Below are 25,418 nucleotides of genomic sequence, written 5' to 3' on the forward strand. Positions count from 1 at the left end.
GAGCAGAATTTCTGATAGGAAGTTGACTGTGTACATGGGAAAGTTGCATTGTGTGTCAAGTTTCCAGGTAGGCAATCTGATAGGACAGCTATCATTGCTGCTTGAAATAGCAATCAACTGTTTTAGCTACTGGAGTTAATTACTACAAAATGGAGGTTTATTTACAATACTGAGCTTTATTTACAGTATTGCATAGTAGTTAATCCTCCCCATGTTTCCAAATAAAAATCTGCAGCCATTCAGTGATAGACAATAATTGATTAGACCTCAGAGAAATGCATATTTATAAACTTTAATCTAAAGAGCTGTCCTATGTATAATGTATGAAGCGGTATATAAAAGTGTGAGGCTGGCTAGAGGAAGTGATATGAAACCATTTTCTTTTTATAGAAAGAAATCCTTTAAAGGGGCTTTGATCTAAAGTTGGAGATCTGTATGTGTCTGTTGGGGAGCAAGTGTTCTTTTATGAACGGAGTACAGTGTGCATATAAGTAGATGTATTCTATTTGATGTGTGGAGATCAAGGTGTTGGAGCCTTTTGCTGCTCATCTGGACATCGTTCAGTTTGTATTTTTTTCTTCCATTACTGTTTTCCCTTGTTCAGACAATCAGTTAGTTCTAGTTTTGTTTTTTGAGTTGGATGAGATTTTGGCCCTGTATAAGAACACTTCTGATTTCTTTCCAATATTCATAATTGTGTGAACAGTTTTCAGTACAGGGTGTGGATCTCTTTTTCCTGCACAATAATAATAAACTGTCTTTCATCCAAGGATCTGGAAGCACCACAAACTAGTTAAGCCTCACAATACTTTCTGTGTCATTATAAAATGAGTACAATATTGACCAAAAGTGGAAAATGACACAGAGATTTAAGGCCCACACTTAAAAACTTGGCATTAGGCATCTGAATAAGCGGCCACGTGCTCAAAGGTTGTGAGAACCTGTATCACTGGGAAATGCAGCACCTTTGAAAATTAGTGCCTATTTCTTGAATACGCAGTTCAATAATTTTTAGCTTGACTTCCCCAAAGCCGCTAGGTCCAGGACAGAGCCAGGAACAGACTGCAGTAATCCTGGTCCAAAGTCCCATGCTCTAAGACCCGGAAAACTGTGTGTTCTCCAAACAGTGGTGTGTGATAGATAGACTGTGTGCTGGTTTATCAGTAAGTGCCGAGAGATGCTTGCATAACATGCAGAAATAAAACTTTAAGAGTCCTTATAGGCAAGAAACTGTGCCACCTGGAAATACCCTGGGCAGGAGGGAGAGAGACGTAGGTCTCCGCCCAGCCATGACCGCTGGGGAGTTGGAAGCCTGAGAGTGGGTGCACCTCAGAGTGGGAATATGGTACAGTGGCCCTGAGCTGTGACAGAATTCATCACCTGCAAGTGAAAGCTTAAAATCTGACTAGTAACAACTGGAGTATCCCTTGACTGTCAGCAAACGAAACATTGAAAAGAGTCTTCCTCATTTGTCTGCTGTGGAAGAGACGCTTTGGTAGAGCACTTAAAATATACAGCTGCAGGGAGACAAAATAATATGTTTACATAGTCTTTAGTGACCTGACAGGTGCCTCTGATATAATCCATTGTCCTTGAGTTTGGAAGGAATGAAGTTTTCTCAGCTGAGGGGATGTGGCTATGCAACAATCTTCCAGAGGAAACTAGGCAAATCCAGAGTCTGAGCGTCTTTAGGAAACGCTGCACAACCTTCCTCTTCACCAAAGCCTTCCCACTATCTTCAGATATTCACAGCCCTGACACCCCCATCTACCCAAATGCCCCCTCCCCATTTATAAATAAGTAAAAACAAAACAAACCAACACACACGCACACACACACACACAATAACCAAAGCACAGGTTTTGCAGAGAGCCAGATACTCCATGAAGTCCACTAGGGACTTTGTTATTGGTGCTCAGGTGGCAGGCAGCAGTCTACAACCCTAAAAGGGAAGATCTGGCTGCCCAGAGAAATTGAGCAGCAATTACATGATAGCATAGAGGCCTTAATCTGTGCAGTTGGAATCTTATCCAATCCTTCAGGTACGGGCGAATCATTGCTCCATCACTATTTAGACTCTTGTTTGTGGCAAATGTTAGATGAAGCAACAGATGACCTACCCCTGGGAGTCAATATTAGCTTCTGTTCAGGCCTGTTCTTTAGCTTCTGCTTGGATGCAGTCAGCAATCTCTGCTTTGTATGCATCACCAAAGGTGTCAGACTCTTACTAGGTAACTACCCTCTGGAGATGATTCTGTGTTCTTGGTCCACTCAGAGCGAGACTGGCAGATAATGATGCTCTTGTTTTGCAAGTGCCTCTGCAAATGTTGGCTTGAAAATTAGCAGCACAGAGATCAAAGAAATGTGTAACCCAGCAGCCCTGTCACCAAAATACTGAACACAGCCACAAAATATGTCACTCTGGGAGAGTCCTTACCAACAACACGCTCACTTGCCACAGACGAGCAGTGTAAGGCTATTATCCAAAAAGCTTGCATTGCTTTTGGTCATCTGAATTAACTTAAGAGGAAGTAATTTGCTTTATACAAAGATCAAACTGTGCAGTTCACTAGCATTTCCCATGCTAGTATATGCTAGTGAGACATAGACGTGATACCAATGTCGTATACTTAAATACATGGTGAACCTTATCTTTAAAAAACATCTAGCATTGACTGTCTCCCTATAAGACTCAATGGGCATATTATTCTGTGGGTCCTATTTTACTCTGCCACTGAGTATGAAAGTGTGGGAAGACTTGGAACAGTAGCTGGACACAATCGCAGTTACCCTGAACTTTGACTGGTCCTTCCCATCACCCCCAGGGGACAGGGATGGAGCACGGGCCATGCATCTCCACCCTCTGACATCAGATGTAGGCAGTCTGGAGGGTGGGGCCTGCTGCACCTCCTGAAAGGTTGTAGCAGCTGGCAGTCTCTCCTTGCCATAGCCCTTAAATAGAGAGCTTTCTACCAGTCCAACTTCCTGCCTCTTCACAGCAGCATGGTAACCTGGCTTAGTGTATACAGCGCTGGCTGGGTGTCAAGAGATCGAGCTTCTATTCTTAGCTCTACCTCAGACCTGTGGTGTGACTTCCGTCTCTCTGTTTATCTCAGTTTTGCCATTTGTAAAACGGGGATAATGATGCTTACCCTCCTTTGCAAAGTGATTTAAAATACAAGGATGAAAAGTGCTTTATGAGAATCAAGTAGCAGTATTTAAATACAGAAAGGGTAAGGGGTTTTTACTTTTTTTTGTTTTGTTAATTGCATGACTTGTTTAGAAAAGCTAATTCTATTCTTTGATTATAAAACCATAGTATTCTGAAAAATCTCTGGGCTCTTCCTTTGGGAACCTGCAGGAGCAGAGAAAAACCTAGGACACACTTTTTACAGACTACAAACTACACTGAACTCCTGACAGTCAGTTGATCAAATATACAGGGTCTCTTGTTCAACAGTTGCTAAGCAGTGTGCGTATTACATGTGAGAAGCCCAATGCTGCTAGGAGCAGTCATTCATCAAGACAGATTCAATATTTTTAAAATTCCTATTGTAAGAGCGCTTTCATAATGCGGTTAACACTGCCCCCATCCATTTCTTTTTAGGATCATCCTCATTTTTGACAAGATCACTCCAGGCCTTGTAAACCTAGTTTGTTGGATATTAACACTCCCAGAATAACTTTTCAAGGTTATGTCACCTGAGGATTCTTCTTTGTGGGAGGTCACTTGATTTCTCCTTTAAGGCAGCTTTCCACCTGCTTGGCACTCCCTCAGATAGTCACGGATCTTGCCCCATGAGTGAAAATCCTTCCTCTTTATTAATGCAATGAATTTCCTTCACCTTGGAGAATTAAAAAAAAAACAACCCTAAAATTAAAGGCTGGGATCCCAGTAACCACCGTTTCCCCCCTCCCACCCCACCCCCCCCCCGCCAGCAGCAGCGTAATTGTACTGCGTCTAAGTGCTTTCTGTGTTGACACACCATTCTTCATATTTCTCTTTAACATTTAATTGCTTCCCACAGTAGGGACAATGGTTTGCCCCCGACCTACTGTGTCTACAAAGACACAGGTCTGGTAGGAAAGAGATTTCTTCAATTTAATTAATCGTTTTTATAGCCAGCCGCTTCAAATGAACTGCACACACAACCTGAGCTGTGCTAGGGTGGGAGGGAGCAGTTAAAAACTACACTGTCTGTTTCCATAGAGTAGGTGAACACAGTTTCATTAAAAGCTCTTCAGCACCTTGGGCCAGATCTTCAGCTGCCAAGTCAATGGAGCTATTCCAGTTTATACGGCAGAGGAGCTGGTCCACTTATATGTTGTAAAAGCAAGTGTAAGCAGAGTCAGGATGAGCTCCACCCTGACATCTGGTGGTGAGGTGTGGCAAGTTGTGGAAAAGAACTTCAGGGGCTGATCTCATTTGCATAGTCACACCCACCCCGCCTAGAATGAGGCCATAGCTGCCCAAATGGTCACTTTGGCAGCTGTGGGATCCCCAGTGTCTCTGTTATTGGGGCAGGAAGAATAAATTGTTATTACCCTGATTATGGGAATCAAGGACAGTGGAACTGTATGCTGGAGGGACTCGCCATCAATTAAGTAGCACTTGCTAGGCAAGGGTTCCAAAACTCTGAATGGAGAGAGGCTGGGGACAGGTATTAATACTTGGTGGTATAGGGCCCCTGGTGAGGGCCTTACATGCTAATTGCACTTCCTCCTCTCTCCACTGTGGAATGTCAGAGCTAATTTTGATTCCTTTAGGAGTCTAGTTACAGGCTGCGGAGCTGAATTTGCTTTGGGCTAAGGGTGCACCAGCACTGAAGCTCCCCTACTACAAGCTGAAGTCACAAAAGAGCTGAACTGACTAAGAGCGGAAATCACTGAGCGTTGTGTTAAGTCGTGGGGGAGCCTGAAGAGATATGGTGCAGCAGTTTGCGGGATGGCGAGCAGAGCATTTTGCAGGACGGCTGGCAGAGCAGAGCATTGCAGTTTGTGGGACGGCGAGCAGAGCAGCTTGTGGAGCAGAGCGGTTTGTTGGATGCCTAGAGCAGCTCATGGGGCGGCTGGCAGAGCGGAGCCCCATGGAAAGGTGGGGCCATCAGCTTTGGACCATGTAGGGTGCCCCTTAAGCCTCCCCCCCCCCCGCCAATCTCCAGCCAGGTTGGGAGGTAAAACTCTGCAGATAAAGTTTCGAATTCTGGGGCTGCCCTGACCAGGGACAGAGACTTTTGGGTCATTGGACTTTTGGGACTTTGGGTGATTTTGATTTGCTGGACTTAAGAACCAAAGGGAAAGGACATGGCCCAATTTGCTTGGGGTGGGTTTTTTGCTCATGGGTTGTGTTATGAATCCTGTTGGTGGTGTTTCCCCAACATAATGCCACATTGTTTCTCTCTGTTATTAAAAGGCTTTTTGCTACACTCAGACTATGTGCTTGCGAGAGGGGAAGTATTGCCTCTTGGAGGCGCCCAGCGGGGGTGGTATATATTTGTCCCAGGTCACTGGGTGGGGGCTCGAGCCGGTTTGCATTGTGTTATTGGAATGGATCCCCTAGATACTGAACCCGGCCCTTGTTGCTGCCAACTCTGACGGGCAGAAGGGTTACACAAGCAAGAGTGTTCACTGAGCATTCCAGGGTGGGTGAGGCCTTGGTCTCCCAGCCAGAACTTACAAAGGGGTTAAGAGGGGAATGGAGCCCCACACTACTCATCTCTGCTGTTCAGTGGCAGAATAATAGAAGTTGCTCTGACCTCCAGCTCTTATGCTTCATTCAACAGCTTTTGACCTGCATTGAGCCGCTACTGAAGATGGGGAGCAGCAATACAGCTCTTCCCTTTTTCCCTGGTTTGGCTAAGCCTAGGACATGTGTCAGGCTCTCTGTTCCCTCCCTTGATGGCAGCCCTGGGAAAGGGGTTTGTGGAGAAAGTGAACACAGTGAGCTTTTTAGAATGGAGGCTACTGGCTTCATTGCTGGCCCTCAGGAAGACCTGTTAAATCAGCGAGCAGGCTCTGTAGTCTTCAGCTCTGTGGCAGGAACAGAGCCGTTTGTCCCAGCCATGTCATCACACAGGCCCCCAAGGCGTGAAATCCTACCGAGGACCTGAAGTGTGCGTGGCACACTGAAAGACTGAAATTGGGAGCTTTCCTTGAATGACAAGTTTCCTCTGGCTGACGAGGGATGCCAGTAGCCGTCAGACGGAGTCAGTGTCTCAACTGATATAAGAGGGCTTTGAAGATGTGAACATGAGCAGGTAGAAAAGAGGCAGGCTCTTTATGTCTGGAACTAACTTCCCCATGAAGGACAGGGCTTCAGGAAAGGAAAAACCATTTTAGGCAGGGTCAGGATTGGAGGAAAAACCACACTCATGTTGAGCAACTAGCCCTGCCTGCCTGTTGCTTAGGGTGAGAGTTTAATTCTCTGTTTCCCTTTTAAGGCCTGCCTCAGAGTGCACCTGTGGAGACTTTAATGAGCAGGATTTCTGCTGCACCTCTGCTGCTCTCAGTGTTTTGGCTTGACAGCACTATTGTCAGAATCAATACCATGAATAACGTACTGCTGGAATCCAATAATAATTTAAAAAATAACCCTTTGGAAGGAAGCACATTCTCCACTGTCCCCAAGTGAATTAGAACTTCATTTCTCTTCAACATACTTCATTTTTTAATTGGTAAAGTTAACAGAAAAGTGCTGATCCTAAGAGTGAGGGGAATTATGCAGAAGGTTGACATGGAAAGTGAAACAATTTTGCCTTTCTCCTGGAACAGAACCTGTTTTCTCTACAGCCTATAAATGTTCCCCACACTCCCCAGAAGCATCACAAATAGCATCCTTGCTGACAACCTCAGTAGACAGGACAAGGAATGAGGCCCTTATCCTGCAAGTTGCTGGGCATCCTCAGTTCTCACTGACTTCAGTGGGGCTTGTTTGAAGTGCTCAGCACCTTGCTGGGTCACTCCCTGACTAGGGGTGGAGACCACACTACACTCAGCTGTGGATGTGTGATCCCATTGGGTTGGGATTGAAGCACACAGGTGGGAGAAGTTTGCCCTGTGGTTGCTCATACATTTCCTGTTCTATGGATAAATGGAAGATTTCAGTCTCCATGGCCATCAATTAAAAAAACCAAAACAACCTCCCCATGAAACAAATCATCCTTTAAATGAATAAACCTAGAAAAAAAATGTACACCAAGAAGAGTTTTTACCCTCAAAAGGGAGGGGAGCCAGACACTCCATAAAATTCACCAGGGCCTCTGCTATTGCCACTGATTTTTACATGGAAGGTGCTCAGATGCTCCAGTGGTGGGTGGCAGGATAAAACCCCAGGATAGAAAAATCTTCCCCTCAAGTGATAGTGTTCTAACCAAGTCTCTTTGGAAAGTCATGGGGATCGTTGCTGAGTGCTGTTAAGGGCTAGGAGTGCTTTAGTTAGAAACAGGATGAACTTTGTCAGAAACATTCGGGGCATCAAAATGTGATCACCCATCGGAAAGGGCAGCTATTGTGTAAAATCAACAAACCTGGCCTGAGGAAGACAGGGAGATTGGATAAAGTGTGGAGTCACTCTCACAACAAATGTATATCATGCCTTCTACCATGAGTACCACTCTGGCTTGTAATCACTGTTGCTCACTAACTTTGTACTGCCCTGTCCTACTCTCCTCCTCACCACTGAAAAGCTCTGAGTCTGAATGCCTTTAACAGTTAAAGTAGTATTCAACAGATGTATAAGTATCCTTTATGGACAGATGCATTTAGGACTTGGAAATATCCTCATGCCCCATCTCAAAGACCTCTTATAACCTTTTGTTCTTATGCAGTCAAACTCTACTCACCTACCTCATTCCGAATTCCTACTGAGGACATGGAAATGTTGCATGGCATAGGAGAGCAGGACTTTGCCTACAGAGCATGCACAAGTCCTATTTTCTTTCTCACTTCAGGGAGAGGGGGAATCCAAACAAAGTCAATCCATTGAGCTGAAGTATTTAAATGGGAGTGTTATCCAGGCAATTTTTTTCCTCGCTACCTGTCACCTAACCTGCCCCACATTGGGTGCCAAGGGTTGGCCTACCTGATCTTGCATGTGGTGTAATGCACACTGTTGTGGGTAGTATATGTGGTCCAATTGCCTTACAGTAGATAGAATCAGACCTGCTTCAAGGTCCATCCATTTGTGGTTGTCCAGCGAGAAGCCTTGTGCTACTGGCAAACAGTGAACTGAAAACATAAAAACATTTAGAAACCAAATGTCAGGACATTGGCAAACTGATGCCTATTATTAGTATCTATTGTTTGTATTATTGTAATGCCTCCGGACCCCATTGTGCTAGATGCTGTACAAACACAGAACTAAAAGATGGTCCCTGATCTAAAGAGCTTACAGCCTAAGTCTAAGACAAGATCTAGCAGATGGATAAAGATGGGGGAGTGCAAGGATACAATGAGCCAGTACTGGTCAGCATAATCAACAGTGGTCTCAGCATACCAGCTGCCTAACCACTGTCCAGGTTTTGTAGGCATGTGACAAAGGAGAGATTTAAGGAGGAATTTGAAGGAGGGCAGTGAAGAGGCTTTGCAAATATTTATGGGGAGATCTTCTCAAGCAGGAGGGGCAGAATGGGAAGTGTCTAGTCAACCTGTAGAACTCACTGCTGCAGGGCAGTTTTGAGTATGTCAGGCAAGCAGGATTTATGATAAGGGTAATCAAATCTCATGCTTCAGAGTGTATCCTGTGCTCTAGAAAGATGAGAGAAGTTTTTCTTTCTCACCCAAAGAGTATTACAAAATGGTTTAAAACCTTCCTGACACACCATCTGTTGGTCCATGCCTGGGAAGGAATCTGGTTTAGATCAACCAAGGGTCTGATCTGTCAGTGCAGTTTCTGTGAAGATTCCCTGTTCGTTCAAATGCTGTAGGCCTTTTGGGTTTGATTTATGAGTTGGCATCTCAATGCTACACATGTGCTTAGTTCTCTGTGCATGTGACTCTGCTATACATAGCAATTGATTGTTATATGTGGTCTCTTTTTGAGATCTGTCCAATGCCATTAGAAAGACATGTTCTCACTGTCTTTGAGAAAACAGTTTTATTGTATTGGGGGAGGGAATGTACATTTAAAAGTGAAACATCATTGAAATATGGTCTCCAGTGCTGACGACTCAAACATTTTAAAATAAAATATAAAGCCGATTTTAAAATGTAGCTCTGTTGCACTAAACCAGAATGACCTCTACATTTCAAAGAGAGCAGTGTATCACTTGTCAATGTTTCTCATTCTCATGACTTCAGATTGCAGTTCTTCATTGCAAGCATGGCTTTGTGAAGCACGGCAGACTGCGTAGCCGTGTCTACCTTTTGCATCCGATGAAGTGAGCTGTAGCTCATGAAAGCTTATCCTCAAATAAATGGGTTAGTCTCGAAGGTGCCACAAGTCCTCCTTTTCTTTTTGCGCATACAGACTAACATGGCTGCTACTGTGAAACCTGCCTTTTGTAAGTGATGGTACAGCTCATGAGAGATGTGGTCTAAGTGTTTGTGACTTGCAAGTCCTCCATAAAACTGAATATCTTGAGTGCGACTGCAAGAGGTCTGGAGGTGGGAGCAGGTGTAGCTAAGGGTATGTCTACACTACGAAATTAGGTCGAATTTATAGAAGTCGTTTTTTTTGAAATCGGTTTTATATATTCGAGTGTGTGTGTCCCCACAGAAAATGCTCTAAGTGCATTAAGTGCATTAACTCGGCGGAGCGCTTCCACAGTACCGAGGCAAGCGTCGACTTCTGGAGCGTTGCACTGTGGGTAGCTATCCCACAGTTCCCGCAGTCTCCGCTGCCCATTGGAATTCTGGGTTGATATCCCAATGCCTGATGGGGCTAAAACATTGTCGCGGGTGGTTCTGGGTACATATCGTCAGGCCCCCGTTCCCACCCTCCCTCCCCCCGTGAAAGCAAGGGCAGACAATCATTTCGCGCCTTTTTTCCTGAGTTACCTGTGCAGACGCCATACCACGGCAAGCATGGAGCCCGCTCAGGTAACCGTCACCCTATGTCTCCTGGATGCTGGCAGACGCGGTACGGCATTGCTACACAGTAGCAGCAACCCATTGCCTTCTGGCAGCAGACGGTGCAATACGACTGGTAGTCGTCCTCGTCGTGTCCGAGGTGCTCCTGGCCACGTCGGCTGGGAGCGCCTGGGCAGACATGGGCGCAGGGACTAAATTTGGAGTGACTTGACCAGGTCATTCTCTTTAGTCCTGCAGTCCTATTGAACCGTCTTATGGTGAGCGGGCAGGCGATACGGACTGCTAGCAGTCGTACTGTACCATCTTCTACCAGGCAGGCAAGAGATGAGGATTGCTAGCAGTCGTATTGTACCATCTTATGCCAGGCAGGCAAGAGATGAAGATGGCTAGCAGTCGTACTGTACCATCTTCTGCCAAGCAGCCATGAGATGTGGATGGCATGCAGTCCTTCTGCACCGTCTGCTGCCAGCCAAAGATGTAAAGGATAGATGGAGTGGGTCAGAACAAGAAATAGACCAGATTTGTTTTGTACTCATTTTCCTCCTCCCCTGTCTAGATCACACTGCAGTCAGTCACAGAGAAGGCGCAGCGAGGTTAATCTAGCCATGTATCAATCAGAGGCCAGGCTAACCTCCTTGTTCCAATAACAACGATAACTTTGGTGCACCATTTCTTATTGGAACCCTCCGTGCAGTCCTGCCTGAAATACTCCTTGATGTACAGGCACACCCTTTGTTGATTTTAGCTCCCTGAAGCCAACCCTGTAAGCCGTGTCGTCAGTCGCCCCTCCCTCCGTCAGAGCAACGGCAGACAATCGTTCCGCGCCTTTTTTCTGTGCGGACGCCATACCAAGGCAAGCATGGAGGCCGCTGAGCTCATTTTGGCAATTAGGAGCACATCAACCACCACACGCATTATCCAGCAGTATATGCAGCACCAGAACCTGGCAACGCGATACCGGGCGAGGAGGCGACGTCAGCGCGGTCCCGTGAGTGATCAGGACATGGACACAGATTTCTCTGAAAGCATGGGCCCTGCCAATGCATGCATCATGGTGCTAATGGGGCAGGTTCATGCTGTGGAACGCCGATTCTGGGCTCGGGAAACAAGCACAGACTGGTGGGACCGCATAGTGCTGCAGGTCTGGGACGATTCCCAGTGGCTGCGAAACTTTCGCATGCGTAAGGGCACTTTCATGGAACTTTGTGACTTGCTTTCCCCTGCCCTGAAGCGCATGAATACCAGGATGAGAGCAGCCCTCACAGTTGAGAAGCAAGTGGCGATAGCCCTGTGGAAGCTTGCAACGCCAGACAGCTACCGGTCAGTTGGGAATCAATTTGGAGTGGGCAAATCTACTGTGGGGGCTGCTGTGATGCAAGTAGCTCACGCAATCAAAGATCTGCTGATATCAAGGGTAGTGACCCTGGGAAATGTTCAGGTCATAGTGGATGGCTTTGCTGCAATGGGATTCCCTAACTGTGGTGGGGCTATAGACGGAACCCATATCCCTATCTTGGCACCGGAGCACCAAGCCGCCGAGTACATAAACCGCAAAGGGTACTTTTCGATAGTGCTGCAAGCTCTGGTGGATCACAAGGGACGTTTCACCAACATCAACGTGGGATGGCCGGGAAAGGTGCATGACGCTCGCATCTTCAGGAACTCTGGTCTGTTTCAAAAGCTGCAGGAAGGGACTTTATTCCCAGACCAGAAAATAACTGTTGGGGATGTTGAAATGCCTATATGTATCCTTGGGGACCCAGCCTACCCCTTAATGCCATGGCTCATGAAGCCGTACACAGGCAGCCTGGACAGTGGTCAGGAGCTGTTCAACTACAGGCTGAGCAAGTGCAGAATGGTGGTAGAATGTGCATTTGGACGTTTAAAGGCGCGCTGGCGCAGTTTACTGACTCGCTTAGACCTCAGCGAAACCAATATTCCCACTGTTATTACTGCTTGCTGTGTGCTCCACAATATCTGTGAGAGTAAGGGGGAGATGTTTATGGCGGGGTGGGAGGCTGAGGCAAATCGCCTAGCTGCTGGTTACGCGCAGCCAGACACCAGGGCAGTTAGAAGAGCACAGGAGGGCGCGGTACGCATCAGAGAAGCTTTGAAAACCAGTTTCATGACTGGCCAGGCTACGCTGTGAAAGTTCTGTTTGTTTCTCCTTGATGAAACCCCCCGCCCCTTGGTTCACTCTACTTCCCTGTAAGCTAACCACCCTCCCCTCCTCCCTTTAATCACCGCTTGCAGAGGCAATAAAGTCATTGCTGCTTCACAGTCATGCATTCGTTATTCATTCATCACACAAATAGGGAGATGACTACCAAGGTATCCCAGGAGGGGTGGTGGAGGAGGGAAGGAAAATGCCACACAGCACTTTAAGCACAGCACTTTAAAAGTTTACAACTTTAAAATTTATTGAATGACAGCCTTCTTTTTTTTTGGGCAATCCTCTGTGGTGGAGTGGCTGGTTGGCCGGAGGCCCCCCCACCGCGTTCTTGGGCGTCTGGGTGTGGAGGCTATGGAACTTGGGGAGGAGGTCGGTTGGTTACAGAGGGGCAGCAGTGGCAGTCTGTGCTCCAGCTGCCTTTGCTGCAGCTCAACCATACACTGGAGCATTCTGGTTTGGTCCTGCAGCAGCCTCAGCATTGAATCCTACCTCCTCTCATCACGCTGCCGCCACATTTGAGCTTCAGCCCTGTCTTCAGCCCGCCACTTACTCTCTTCAGCCCTCCACCTCTCCTCCCGGTCATTTTGTGCTTTCCTGCACTCTGACATTATTTGCCTCCACGCATTCGTCTGTGCTCTGTCAGTGTGGGAGGACAGCATGAGCTCGGAGAACATTTCATCGCGAGTGCGTTTTTTTTTCTTTCTAAGCTTCACTAGCCTCTGGGAAGGAGAAGATCCTGTGATCATTGAAACACATGCAGCTGGTGGAGAAAAAAAAAGGGACAGCGGTATTTAAAAAGACACATTTTATAAAACAGTCGCTACACTCTTTCAGGGTAAACCTTGCTGTTAACATTACATACATAGCACATGTGCTTTCGTTACAAGGTCGCATTTTGCCTCCTCCCACCGCGTGACTACCCCCTCAACCTTCCCCCCTCCCTGTGGCTAACAGCGGCGAACATTTCTGTTCAGCCACAGGCAAACAGCCCAGCAGGAATGGGCTATACTGAGTGTCCCTGAAGAAAAGCACCCTATTTCAACCAGGTGACCATGAATTATATCTCACTCTCCTGAGGATAACACAGAGAGATAAAGAACGGATTTTGGTTGAATGCCAGCAAACATACACTGCAATGCTTTGTTCTACAGTGATTCCCGAGTATGTGTTACTGGCCTGGAGTGATAAAGTGTCCTACCATGAAGGACGAAATAAGGCTGCCCTCCCCAGAAACCTTTTGCAAAGGCTTTAGGACTACATCTAGGAGAACCGCAAATGCCAGGGCAAAGTAATCCTTTCACATGCTTGCTTTTAAACCATGTATAGCATTTTAAAAGGTACACTCACCAGAGGTCCCTTCTCCGCCTGCTGGGTCCAGGAGGCAGCCTTGGGTGGTTTCGGGGGGTACTGGCTCCAGGTCTAGGGTGAGAAACAGTTCCTGGCTGTCGGGAAAACCGGTTTCTCCGCTTGCTTGCTGTGAGCTATCTACAACCTCCTCCTCCTCATCATCTTCTTCGTCCCCAAAACCTGCTTCCGTATTGCCTCCATCTCCATTGAAGGAGTCAAACAACACGGCTGGGGTAGTGGTGGCTGAACCCCCTAAAATGGCATGCAGCTCATCATAGAAGCGGCATGTTTGGGGCTCTGACCCAGAGCGGCTGTTCGCCTCTCTGGTTTTCTGGTAGGCTTGCCTCAGCTCCTTCAGTTTCACGCGGCACTGCTTCGGGTCCCTGTTATGGCCTCTGTCCTTCATGCCCTGGGAGATTTTCACAAAGGTTTTGGCATTTCGAAAACTGGAACGGAGTTCTGATAGCACGGATTCCTCTCCCCAAACAGCGATCAGATCCCGTACCTCCTGTTCGGTCCATGCTGGAGCTCTTTTGCGATTCTGGGACTCCATCATGGTCACCTGTGCTGATGAGCTCTGCATGGTCACCTGCAGCTTGCCACGCTGGCCAAACAGGAAATGAGATTCAAAAGTTCGCGGTTCTTTTCCTGTCTACCTGGCCAGTGCATCTGAGTTGAGAGTGCTGTCCAGAGCGGTCAGAATGGAGCACTCTGGGATAGCTCCCGGAGGCCAATACCATCGAATTGTGTCCACAGTACCCCAAATTCGAGCTGGGAACGTCGATTTAAGCGCTAATCCACTTGTCAGGGGTGGAGTAAGGAAATCGATTTTAAGAGCCCTTTAAGTCGAAATAAAGGGCTTCACTGTGTGGACGGGTGCAGGTTTAAATCGATTTAACGTTGCTAAATTCGACCTAAAGTCCTAGTGTAGACCAGGGCTAGGAAACAGTGATTTAATTGGAAATTTGAATGGCCACAGAGATCAAATGGCCATTATATGCATTATGTAAAAGGGATTTTTTTAAAGAGAGGTCGTTCTTCTGGGGCCTAATTTAGTTTTAAAGATGAATATCAGATCCCAAAAATACAGAGGTGGTGAGAGAGAAATGGAAGGAACTGCCCCTTGTCCCATTTTAGCAGCCTGATCAGCTGTCTGCCATCTATTTCTCAGAATGCCAAACCAGAGATAACTTCCCAGCACCTAAAATATGACCTATATAGTGCATATTTTGTTTCCTGTATTTCATCGTCAGATTCCTTGTGTTGTGCTCAGAATTGCTGCTGATAACCACGTAAAACACATTTTCCCCCTGAGGTCACATGCACAGGATGCGTCTGGCTCTTTTTTATTTGTAAGGATTATCGTGAGCTTTACTTTGCTCAATGCCAGCAAAGAGCCTTGAAAGAGTCCTTTGAATTAGACAAAAGTCTCTGAAAATTTAGAACAACTCCCGCCCCAACATTTGAGATGGAGGAGATGTATGTGATCTCTGCAAATAAACAGCTGCCTCATCCTTCTGTTTGTAGCTTTTATATTAGTGCCATCTGCATTGATTGGTCGGGGGGGGGGATTGCTTCAAAAATGTGGCAATGTACATGGGTTGATAGTTACCCCTCTGAATCCCTCCCTGTTCCTTTGTAGATGGGACCATTTCTCATGGTGGGTTGTTGCTTTGGGGCATACTGTCAGGGGCCACTGCATTACAGTCCCATGTGTTGGGAGATAGATTCTGTCCCCTCTCACCAAAATCTGCAGGGTTCCCCCCTCACACACACACTGAATTGTTTTACAGAAGGGTGGAGGTGAGTTTCATCCCATAATCATACAGAATGTTGTTAAGAACCTGGATTCTATAATGAAGGAAGGTCCTGTACTGACTTTGAAAGAGGGAGTGCGTGTTGCATCCTGAAGTGAAATCCTGGCCCTGTTGAAGTCAAATAGGAGATAACCCATTGATATCAATAGAGCCTGGATTTTACCCCTGGGTTTTTCTAAGTCCTGCATAGCCTGTGACTTGTACTTAAAATAAAATAAAAGCAAAGTTAAATCCTCATGGTTGTCTCCTAACTTCAGACACACTCGCTGTCTTGTGAAACTGGTTTATGCACATGTGCATAGCCGAATGCAGCCCTTGGTGATACAAGAGCCAGCATGTCTGAGGGCTGGGCTGAGTACTTCATTGGCTTCTGACCCCCAGCCCCCTTCTGACCCAGCACCTCTCCTGTCAGAGCTCCTGGGTTCTGTTCCCACCTCTGTCTCTCTGTGCCTTCAAGTTCCCCATTGATAAAAGTCTATGGCCCTAGTCTCTGTTGTACTGTGGCCCCTTTATGATGGCTCTTCACGAGAGGCATTAGCTAAGAACTGGTGTCGCCATATCTAGGAAAAAGAAAAGGAGTACTTGTGGCACCTTAGAGACTAACAAATTTATTTGAGCATAAGCTTTCGTGAGCTACCGAATGCATCTGATGAAGTGAGCTGTAGCTCACGAAAGCTTATGCTCAAATAAATTGGTTAGTCTCTAAGGTGCCACAAATCCTCCTTTTCTTTTTATGGATACAGACTAACACGGCTGCTACTCTGAAACCTGCCATATCTAGGCTCTTCCAAACAGGGACTACATGATGGAGGTGCTTTTTCTTTTTTTAGTGAAGTTTTTAGCTTGGTTGTAGAGAAAAGCTTGAAAATGGAACCCAGAAGGCACAGAAAAAGACCCCCACATACATTATTTTTTTTAATCTCATGGGTTTGTTGTTGTTTTGTTTTTTGCAGGGATGGCCGGGGGGCAGGCACTGTCTCCTGACTGTTGAATGCTTGAAACTGCTAACACTTACAAAACCCTGTTGGTAATAATCAGGAGATGGTGCATGGCAGAAGCATTGGTTTTGTGTGCAAGCCACTTATTTATTTGTTTATTCATTAGTACATTAGAGCCTGTACATCATGAAACTTAATGTCTGTAAAGTGTTTTGAGCTCCTCGGGTGAAAGGGGTATATTTATGCCAAGTCTGGCTTTTAATCATTATTATTGTTTACTATGTATCATTCCTTAAAGGCAGTTTGACTTCCACTCGAACAAGATCTCCCATTAAACTGTTCCTGTCAAAATATTTTTTTAAACCCTTTTATTTACCCATCAACAAGCCACACAGTTGCTTAAGAAACCATTTTTTCTGCTTAGTGAGGAAATACCTCCAAAACTGTATTAACAGGGTCACCTGGATACCTGTAAACGAGGTCCAGGATCAGCAGTGGTCATTAACAAGATGCTATTTGGCCAGTGGTAGTCTAAAGACTGAACGAGCTAGCACATTGCTGGCTGCACTGCCCTCAGTATTATGGAAATCCTGTAGTGACTGTTAAACCTATCACTACCATAGGCAAATATAAGCAAAGAGAAGCATCTTAACAGGGTCTGGACTTAGCTTTTCCATTTACAAAATAATCACTCCAACTCTAGGAACTTCATTACTAGCAGAATTCTGATCTCCGTTGCCCTAATCCAGATTAGCGCTACTGATTTTGGTGGAGTTACTTCAGATTTATGCTGGTGTACCGGATCAGAATCTGGCTCCGTTTTTTTTGTCACTGACCTTTAGACCAATCAGTTCTTTTAATCGAGTGTCTCTCCTTCAGTGCAGATGGTTGTTGTAAAAGAAAGACTCTGTAGTTCTGTAACGCGCATTAATGCTAAAGTCTGCTCCTAATCTGCAGCTCATCTTTAAACCTACAACTGCTGGAGCTCCCTTTGTGCAAGATATATCCTATGCAAGGAGTTAACTGCATATGCAACTTTCAGCAAGATTATAAACCCTCCTGTAATGCTGGTGGCTCCTTAAGAGTTCTCCTCCTCCACTCCCACTCTGCTGCTGCTGCTGTTCTGAAAGCACATTATATAGATCTGTTTCTATCTGGTTGAAGCCACTGAGTTACTTAATCAGATTGACCTGATTTACTCTTATCAATTTCTTTAATGAGGTGCGGAGGTCGGCTTTTAGCCATTACTCTTATTAAAAAGTTTATTTTGGGAAAATCTTTGTGCCAGATGGAACCTGCATGAGCCACTCAGCTTGCTGGATGGCTGATCCTTATTAATTAGTAAAGAAGTCAAGAAAAAATAAAACTGCAGCCAGTCAGAAATGAGCTTCTCTATAAAGGTACATTACAGGAGGCTCAGAATAGAGATCAAGAGGTGTTAGGTGCCTAAATACCTTTTGACCATCTGGGTGCATTTGACCTGCAGGAATGGAGTGTGTTCAGCTGCTCCATGGTGTTCCATGGAATTGATCCTGCGGAAGAGGTGGAATGTCAAGGGTGGGGAGATGTATGTTCTAATCTAGATAAACACTGGAATGCGTTACCTAGGGAGGTGGTGGAATCTCCTTCCTTAGATATTTTTAAGGTCAGGCTTGACAAAGCACTGGCTGGGATGATTTAGTTGGGGATTGGTCCTGCTTTAAGCAGGGGGTTGGACTAGATGACCTCCTGAGGTCCCTTCCAACCCTGATATTCTGTGATTCTATGAACTGTTTTCTGGTGGTAGTCTATTATATTGGCAAAGTGTCTGTCAAGTCCCACTCGAGAGGTAGATCTTCTAGAAGACAACAACCAACTACTACCACTAGTTAGTGGAGTTACTCCTTCAGGATCAGTATAGGGGTTGAGGTCTGTACTGCAGTGCTGAATATCTCAACATTGCCATTGAGCCAAGTGGTAGGAGAGATCATTACAGAAGCACATAGATTCTGATCTGTTACACTGATGTGAATTCACAGTAACTCCATTACAGCCAATGGATTTACTCCAGATTTACATTGGTGTAAATGAAATCAGAATCTGGATCCTGATGTCTATTTAGGACCCTGTCTTTATGCAGAAATAAGGGAAGACTATGTCTTTAAAATCTGTTCTATCAGCAAGCTATAGTTCTGACTCTCTCAGTTACACCTGTCTCCATCAGACAGACCTGTGTAGCACCTTCTCCCAAAGCAGAGGATTTCATTGCTGGACAGATGCAGGGGGGTGTTTTTGCCTTTCTCTTTCTCTGCTTCATATATCATTGCTAAAGGCAGGATACTAGCCAAGGTGAAGTGTGGGTTTGTTCATTTAGTGTGATGGAAATAAAGTCCATTCAATGGAATGTTGTCACAGAATAAATGTCTCCTGCTCTGAAAAATAAAACTTCTCTGGGTCTGTCACTACCACTTCAGCCATCCAGCAGATGTGATGACAGTGTGTTCATCTGGTAGAAGAGTGGGGAGGAACCCCTAAGATGACTCTTGCACAATAGATGCCTTGTATATAACAAGTCAGATTTTAAGGAGGGGGGGAGGGCGGGAAGAGGAATGCATGGCCCAGTGGTCAGTACTAACAGTTCTGTTGCATGGGGGAGTGGGGAAGAAGGGGGCTGGATATGGGGAGCATGCAATCCACTCCTCCTGCATACAGCATGGCCATCTGTGGGGGCATCCTGCATCCAGCCTCGGATGAGCGAGAGAGAGAAAATGGCCCAAGATCTACAACAGAGTGGGTCAAACTTCTCAAGCCCTCATTCCTCACGTGGGTGGGTGGGGGGGCATTTGTGGGCTACAGGTTACTATTATCTGGGTTTCATGGCCCTGATTCAGCATGGTGCTTAAGCACATGCTTAACTCTAAGCATGTGAGTAGCCCAATTCAGCGGGACTACCTATCTCCTTAAAGTTAGACATGTGCTTAAGCATGTTGCTAAATTGGACCAATATGCATAAAGTAACTGGATGCTTTTCAGGGTGGGAAGCAAGTGGTCTGTGGTCAGGATTCTCACATGTGATCTTGGATGCCTCTGATGCTGAGGGCCCAACCTAAGACACCTTACAGAGGCTTGATTTTCAGAAAGTGCAAGTGGACTCACAAAACCAACCAACTCCTTTCAGTCTTCCAGTTGGGCACCCCAACATTGAAGTCCCTAAAGTCACTGTTCTCTTCTGAAAACAATAGCCTTAACATTTAAATACTGAAAACATAGAGCTGTTTAAAGGGCCATATGGGCACTAGTATATCTGATTTGCAGACAATAATATTTAGCTGTGTCAAAATATCTGCATGTAGACTTTCTAAACTAACTAACAGTTGATACAGTCCAGACAGAGGGTAATGGAACTGTTCTTTTTGAGGGTATATCGGCCAGACAAGCCAAATCCTGCATTCCTTTGTTTAATTCTGGAAAACCACTCATTTCGGTCAAGGGGAAATTGGAGTGACGGTAGATTTTACCTCTTTCCTTTCATTTTCCTTTGTATGTAATATAATACCTTTTATTTTTGCCTGATATTTTATTAAAGGCACATCTGTAACTAATAACAGTTTGATATATATATATAAAAAGAACTAGCTTTGATAGAAATTATATTTGAATGTTACTTAAATAATGAATGGGGATGCCATATTTATTAAAATTTGAACAAAACCTGTATACCTCTTTTGATGGATGTGGCCAACAGCCATTAAAATACAGTGAGAATTCTTGTTCAGAGATTCACAATGACTGAAAATAAAACTTTTGAGTGTTTGCTGCTAAGTATGCTGCATTTACAAAAAGGATTCATTCAGTAGCTAGGATAGATGACTGTTGCTGAGGAGTCGGAGAAAAATGACTACAATTCACTTTTTTCTGATCCTTTGTCTTATATTTAAGGGTTTCATTTATCACTTGAGGGGTGTGGGTGTTTATCATTTGTTATAATTAAAAGAAAATCAGCTCATAAAATCTAAGGAGGGTGGTTTAGAATTTGGGGCCAGACCCTCTGGTGAATTGACCTAGCTCCATTGATTTACATCCACTTGAGGGTGTTTTTACACCAGTCTGATTTACACTCACTGAGGGACTGACCCCTTTTATTATTTTTTTTTAATGTTTTTTGGAGCTCCTCTGTCTCTCTCCTTAGACCGACACTGAGGAAAAGGCATACTGTTACAAAACACGTTCACTAACATGACATAATAAAAGACTTAGCACCCAGGGTGCAAGGGGCAACTCTTTCCTAAGAACATGTCAGCTGACTGAAGTTAATCTTGGGGTCTCAGCTGGGATTAGCCATGACCAGCTAACATGACTCTGGGTTTACTCACAACCAACTCGCACATTTTTAAACATGACTGTTTTTGTTTACTCCAAGGGCAAAATCATGTATGCCGTTATGTCCCCGATGCATTTCTCCAGCCAGGCAAGGCCTCAGTCGCTTCTCATGACCCTGTCAACCTTTAAGTAGCATGGCTCCATAATGGTTTAAACAATTTTTTTCCCAGCCAACAAAACCCAGAGTTTAGTGATGGAAATTACCTATTGGGTCATCTAGTCTATTCCCCAGCCCATCTTTACATATTTACTAGTTATAAAATTGCCAGGGAATGTTTACAGACTGTTTTCTCTCTAGCAGCCTCTGCCTGGAGCCTCCAGTATTTAGATAACTGGCGTATGAATGTTGTGGTTGTCTCTAACAAGTTTTTCCCAGCACCTTGAAGTGAGGAGAAAATAGTACTGTATAACCGTCTTATTAGCATGTAGTGGAGAAAATTACTTTGCTTAGACAGTAGTGAGTAGAAAACGTATTAACTGTATGTTCTTGTACCTTATACCTATCAAAGCTAATACTATATCTCTACTATTTGTAGAGGGAGGGTGGTACATTGGATAAGACACTGGCATGAAATTCAGGAGATTTATGGATTCTACTCACTGCTTTGCTCCATGACCTTAAACGTTTTAGATAGCACCTGCTATACTATACTTAACACAGTCTCTTACTATGTGTTTGTACAGAACCTAGCACAATGGGGCTCAGAGATAGGTCAAGGCTTCTAGGTGCTACTGTAATACAAACAATAATCTGATCTTTGTCAGATGTGCATTACAGCAATGGAATCTAAGGAGACAGATACCCAGCTGGGGTAAATCACTGTAGCTTCACTGAAGTCTAAGGGTCTGGCATGCAGTTTCTACTCAGTTTTTCATACATTTTGGAGAGAGGATACAGTCTGTCTCCTTGACAGCATTTTCCCCATTCCCCATGTATAATTCTGATTTGGCAATGGAAGCTTCAAGTCGCATGTCCTTTTGTGCATTAATCAGGATAAAGTGCCTAATTATTTCCCTGATTAAATTTTGTGATTAAGTGTTCTATAATTGTCTGCAGGGTTTAGGCTTTTGACTATTACTCATAATTGAGTTGGTGGATCATCTTGTCAGGGTTCAGGTAGTGTGGAGTTGATTCAGTCTTTCTTATGTGGAAATGGTTCACATCAATACGTGTGTTTAAACTCCACAGAATGTTAGGTTCCTTTTTTTTTTTTTGCTGAGGGAAGTCTAAAAATTTACCAGGAACAGGGTTGCACAGCTATCTAGGTGAAGAAGGTTGATAAGAAGATGACCTCCTGAGGTCCCTTCCAACCCTGATATTCTATGATCATAGTTAGGTTGATGTAAGCAGCCTTGCATGGACTTAACTATGTAGTGTAAACCAGACCTAACTGCTGGTGGGGAAGGATAGCTCGGTGGTTTGAGCATTGGCCTGCTAATCTCAGGGTTGTGAGTTCAATCCTTGAGGGGGCCATTTGGGATCTGGGGCAAAAATCGGGGATTGGTCCTGCTTTAAGCAGGGGGTTGGACTAGATGACCTCCTGAAGTCCCTTCCAACCCTGATGTTCTATGATTCTAAGGGCGTGTGTGTGTTTTTTGTGGGTGCACGCATGTGTGTCCGTCTGCATGTGTTGTATATTATTTCTTTGTTTTTGGAATTCCTAGAGAGGAGGAAGTAGCTTGAAGGTCTGGAAGTTGTTCAATTTAGAGGAATGTATATATTCCACAAATCCTAATCCAAACCACAGGAAAACACACAGAATAGGAGAGTGGAGATTCACTTCCCTGACTGGGAAGCTACAGAATGTTTAGAGCCAGGGAAGGAACAATTTTAGAGGGAATTGAGTTGAATTGCTTATCTTTTCCTGCCCTCTCCAAACAAATCACTGATACATTTTAAACCATTTTCCTTCACTATGTGAATGAATAGTGCTAAATTACAACCAAATGCTCATTCAAACAAAAACGGGGTGGTCTACAAGTCAAGTTTTGTTTGGGGAGGCTTGTGTTGATTGGACCTGATGACAAGAACATCCAGTGGTGAATGTGTAAGGATGAAATCTACTAAAATAAAGAGCATATGGCAATGCAACCTGACAGGCTAAATCCTAAAGGGCAGTTGACATGAAGCCAATAGGTGCTCTTGTTTTGAATAACTGCTGTGCGACATGAAATCAAACTGCCAGGCCAAATACTTAACACTAAGCACTGGCACGTTTGCTCTCTCTGGTGGGCATCGATAGGCAAACGGTGCAGTACCACTTTAGTATGTGCAGTGGCTTTCGCACAAACTGTTTACTTTCCAGAATTAAATAATCCAGGATAAAGATTGGTCAAGAAAGTTGCTTTGCCTTCTTGTATTTAAATGCTGCTTCCTAGACAGTTCAATAGGAAGCCATGGGAGAGGATGGGCTCTTTCAAAGCAGTTATGGACAGAAATTCACCTCTGATGTAAGAGTGTACAAAACAATTGAAGCAAATGGAGTTTTGCCCGCTTATACCAGCAGTGACCATTTCCGTCATCTCAAATGGATGATTGAGACTGATGACTACTAGGAATTGGGCATCCAAGTCCCATAGGTGGCTTTAATGCATGATCAAAGCAGAACAAGGCACTGTCATAAATATAAAGGGAAGGGTAAGCACCTTTAAAATCCCTCCTGGCCAGAGGAAAAACCCTTTCACCTGTAAAGGGTTAAGAAGCTAGGATAATCTCGCTGGCACCTGACCAAAATGACCAATGAGGAGACCAGATACTTTCAAAGCTGGAGAGGGGGAGAAACAAAGGCTCTCTCTGTCTGTGTGATGCTTTTGCTGGGAACAGAAAAGGAATGGAGTCTTAGAACTTAGTAAGTAATCTAGCTAGATATGCGTTAGATTCTGTTTTGTTTAAATGGCTGATAAAATAAGTTGTGCTGAATGGAATGTATATTCCTGTTTTTGTGTCTTTCTGTAACTTAAGTTTTTGCCTAGAGGGATTCTCTATGTTTTGAATCTGATTGCCCTGTAAGGTATTTACCATCCTGATTTTACAGAGGTGATTCTTTTACTTTTTTTCTTCAATTAAAATTCTTTTAAGAAACTGAATGCTTTTTCATTGTTCTTAAGATCCAAGGGTTTGGGTCTGTGTTCACGTATGCAAATTGGTGGCGATTTTTATCAAGCCTTCTCCAGGAAAGGGGGTGTAGGGTTTGGGGAGGATTTTTGGAGTAAAGACGTTTCCAAGCGGGCTCTTTCCCTGTTATATTTGTTAGACGCTTGGTGGTGGCAGCAATAAAGTCCAGGGACAAAAGGTAAAATAATTTGTACCTTGGGGAAGTTTTAACCTAATCTGGTAAAAATAAGCTTAGGGGGTTTTCATGCAGGTCCCCACATCTGTACCCTAGAGTTCAGAGTAGGGAAGGAACCTTGACAGACACTATGAGGCATTTTAAGTGACTGTTTACCCTAACTTCCCTGCACAAAAATACACTGTTGTAGTGTGGCAATGTGCTATTGTCATCTTCCCTTTTTCAAAGGTCTCTAGAATATACTGTGTCTTCCAAGCATTTGACAGCTGGAACCAATCTGGGGTAAAAGCCTCACATATATGATTTCACTGCCAGGAAACATCTGCGGAGAGGAAGATTGAGTTTTCTGGTTTGAGCATGTGACCGTAGCTAGAATAGCTTTTGGGGTACATTTTTAATCAATAACATGAGCTAGGAAATTTCCTTTTGGCATGCCAAAAGAGGACACTCCTTTTCAAAACTGCTCCAGTGCTAGTGAGGATTTGTGATTGGTCATTTTAATAAGTAACAATGTAAGCAGGGTCTGAATGAACTCTCCCCTGACAGCTAGTTCAGGAGGGGGAGAGACTTCAGGAGCAAACTGTATTTATATGAACGTACCTACTCTTCTAGGTATCTAGCAGACAGGAGTTGTGTAGCTCCAAGTGATCAGCTTTGGCTGGTGTTGGGTTACAAATCACTTTACCAGGTAAACTGCTCCAAAGCCATGAGGGAGATCCTAGACGGGCCCTCGCCCTACTGCACAATCCCATCTGAGCATCTCTACAGCTACTTCAAGGATGTATTCGACCGCATAGCCCAGAATGACACGCAGCGCCCAGAGTGCCTCCGCTCCCTGCCCCGTGTCGACGAAGCAGGTGTCCTGGAAACTGACTTTACGCCCAAGGAAGTGATGGCCAGACTCTCAAAAACAAAAAACACAGCTCCTGGGAAAGACGGCATCCCCTACAGCCTCCTGAAAAAGCGAGATCCCGGCTGCCTGGTCCTCGCCATGCTCTTCAATCAGTGCAAGCGATTGTGCCGGACTCCCAGCTCCTGGAAGAAGGCCATGACAGTACTGGTGTATAAGAAGGGTGAGCGGGATGACCCCAGCAACTGGAGGCCCATCTCCCTCTGCTCCACAATGTACAAGCTCTATGCCAGCTGCCTGGCGTCGAGGATCACAGAGTGGTCGGTGAGCGGGGGAGCCATCAGCTCCACCCAGAAAGGCTTCATGTCCTGCGAGGGCTGCTATGAACACAACTTTGTCCTCCAAACCACCATCGAAATGGCCAGAAGGGCACGGAGGCAGTGCACGGTAGCATGGCTCGACCTGGCTAACGCCTTTGTGTCCATGCCCCACCACCACATCTTTGCCACGCTCCAGGAGTTTGGGATGCCAGAGAACTTCCTCCGTGTGATCCGAGAGGTGTACGAGGGATGCAGCATCACCATTCGCTCAGTCGAAGGGGAGACCACCAAGATC

At 45.1% G+C, this 25,418-nt stretch overlaps 2 protein-coding genes across 5 annotated transcripts in view; one reads left to right on the plus strand and one right to left on the minus strand.

Moving 5' to 3' along the window:
* Window positions 1-25,418, plus strand: part of ST3GAL1 (ST3 beta-galactoside alpha-2,3-sialyltransferase 1) — a 132,342-nt gene that overhangs the window by 25,972 nt on the left and 80,952 nt on the right. The gene's annotated exons all lie outside the window — the stretch shown is intronic.
* On the minus strand, window positions 12,192-14,150 carry LOC140905840 (uncharacterized). The gene is made up of 2 exons (XM_073329336.1): window positions 13,550-14,150; window positions 12,192-12,962 (listed from the first exon to the last, which is right to left on the minus strand). Exons 1-2 carry the CDS (start codon window positions 14,130-14,132, stop codon window positions 12,688-12,690), a joined length of 858 nt encoding a protein of 285 aa, XP_073185437.1. The 5' UTR covers window positions 14,133-14,150; the 3' UTR covers window positions 12,192-12,687.

This window comes from Lepidochelys kempii, chromosome 2, assembly GCF_965140265.1.
Source record: "Lepidochelys kempii isolate rLepKem1 chromosome 2, rLepKem1.hap2, whole genome shotgun sequence".
NCBI lineage: Eukaryota > Metazoa > Chordata > Testudines > Cheloniidae > Lepidochelys > Lepidochelys kempii.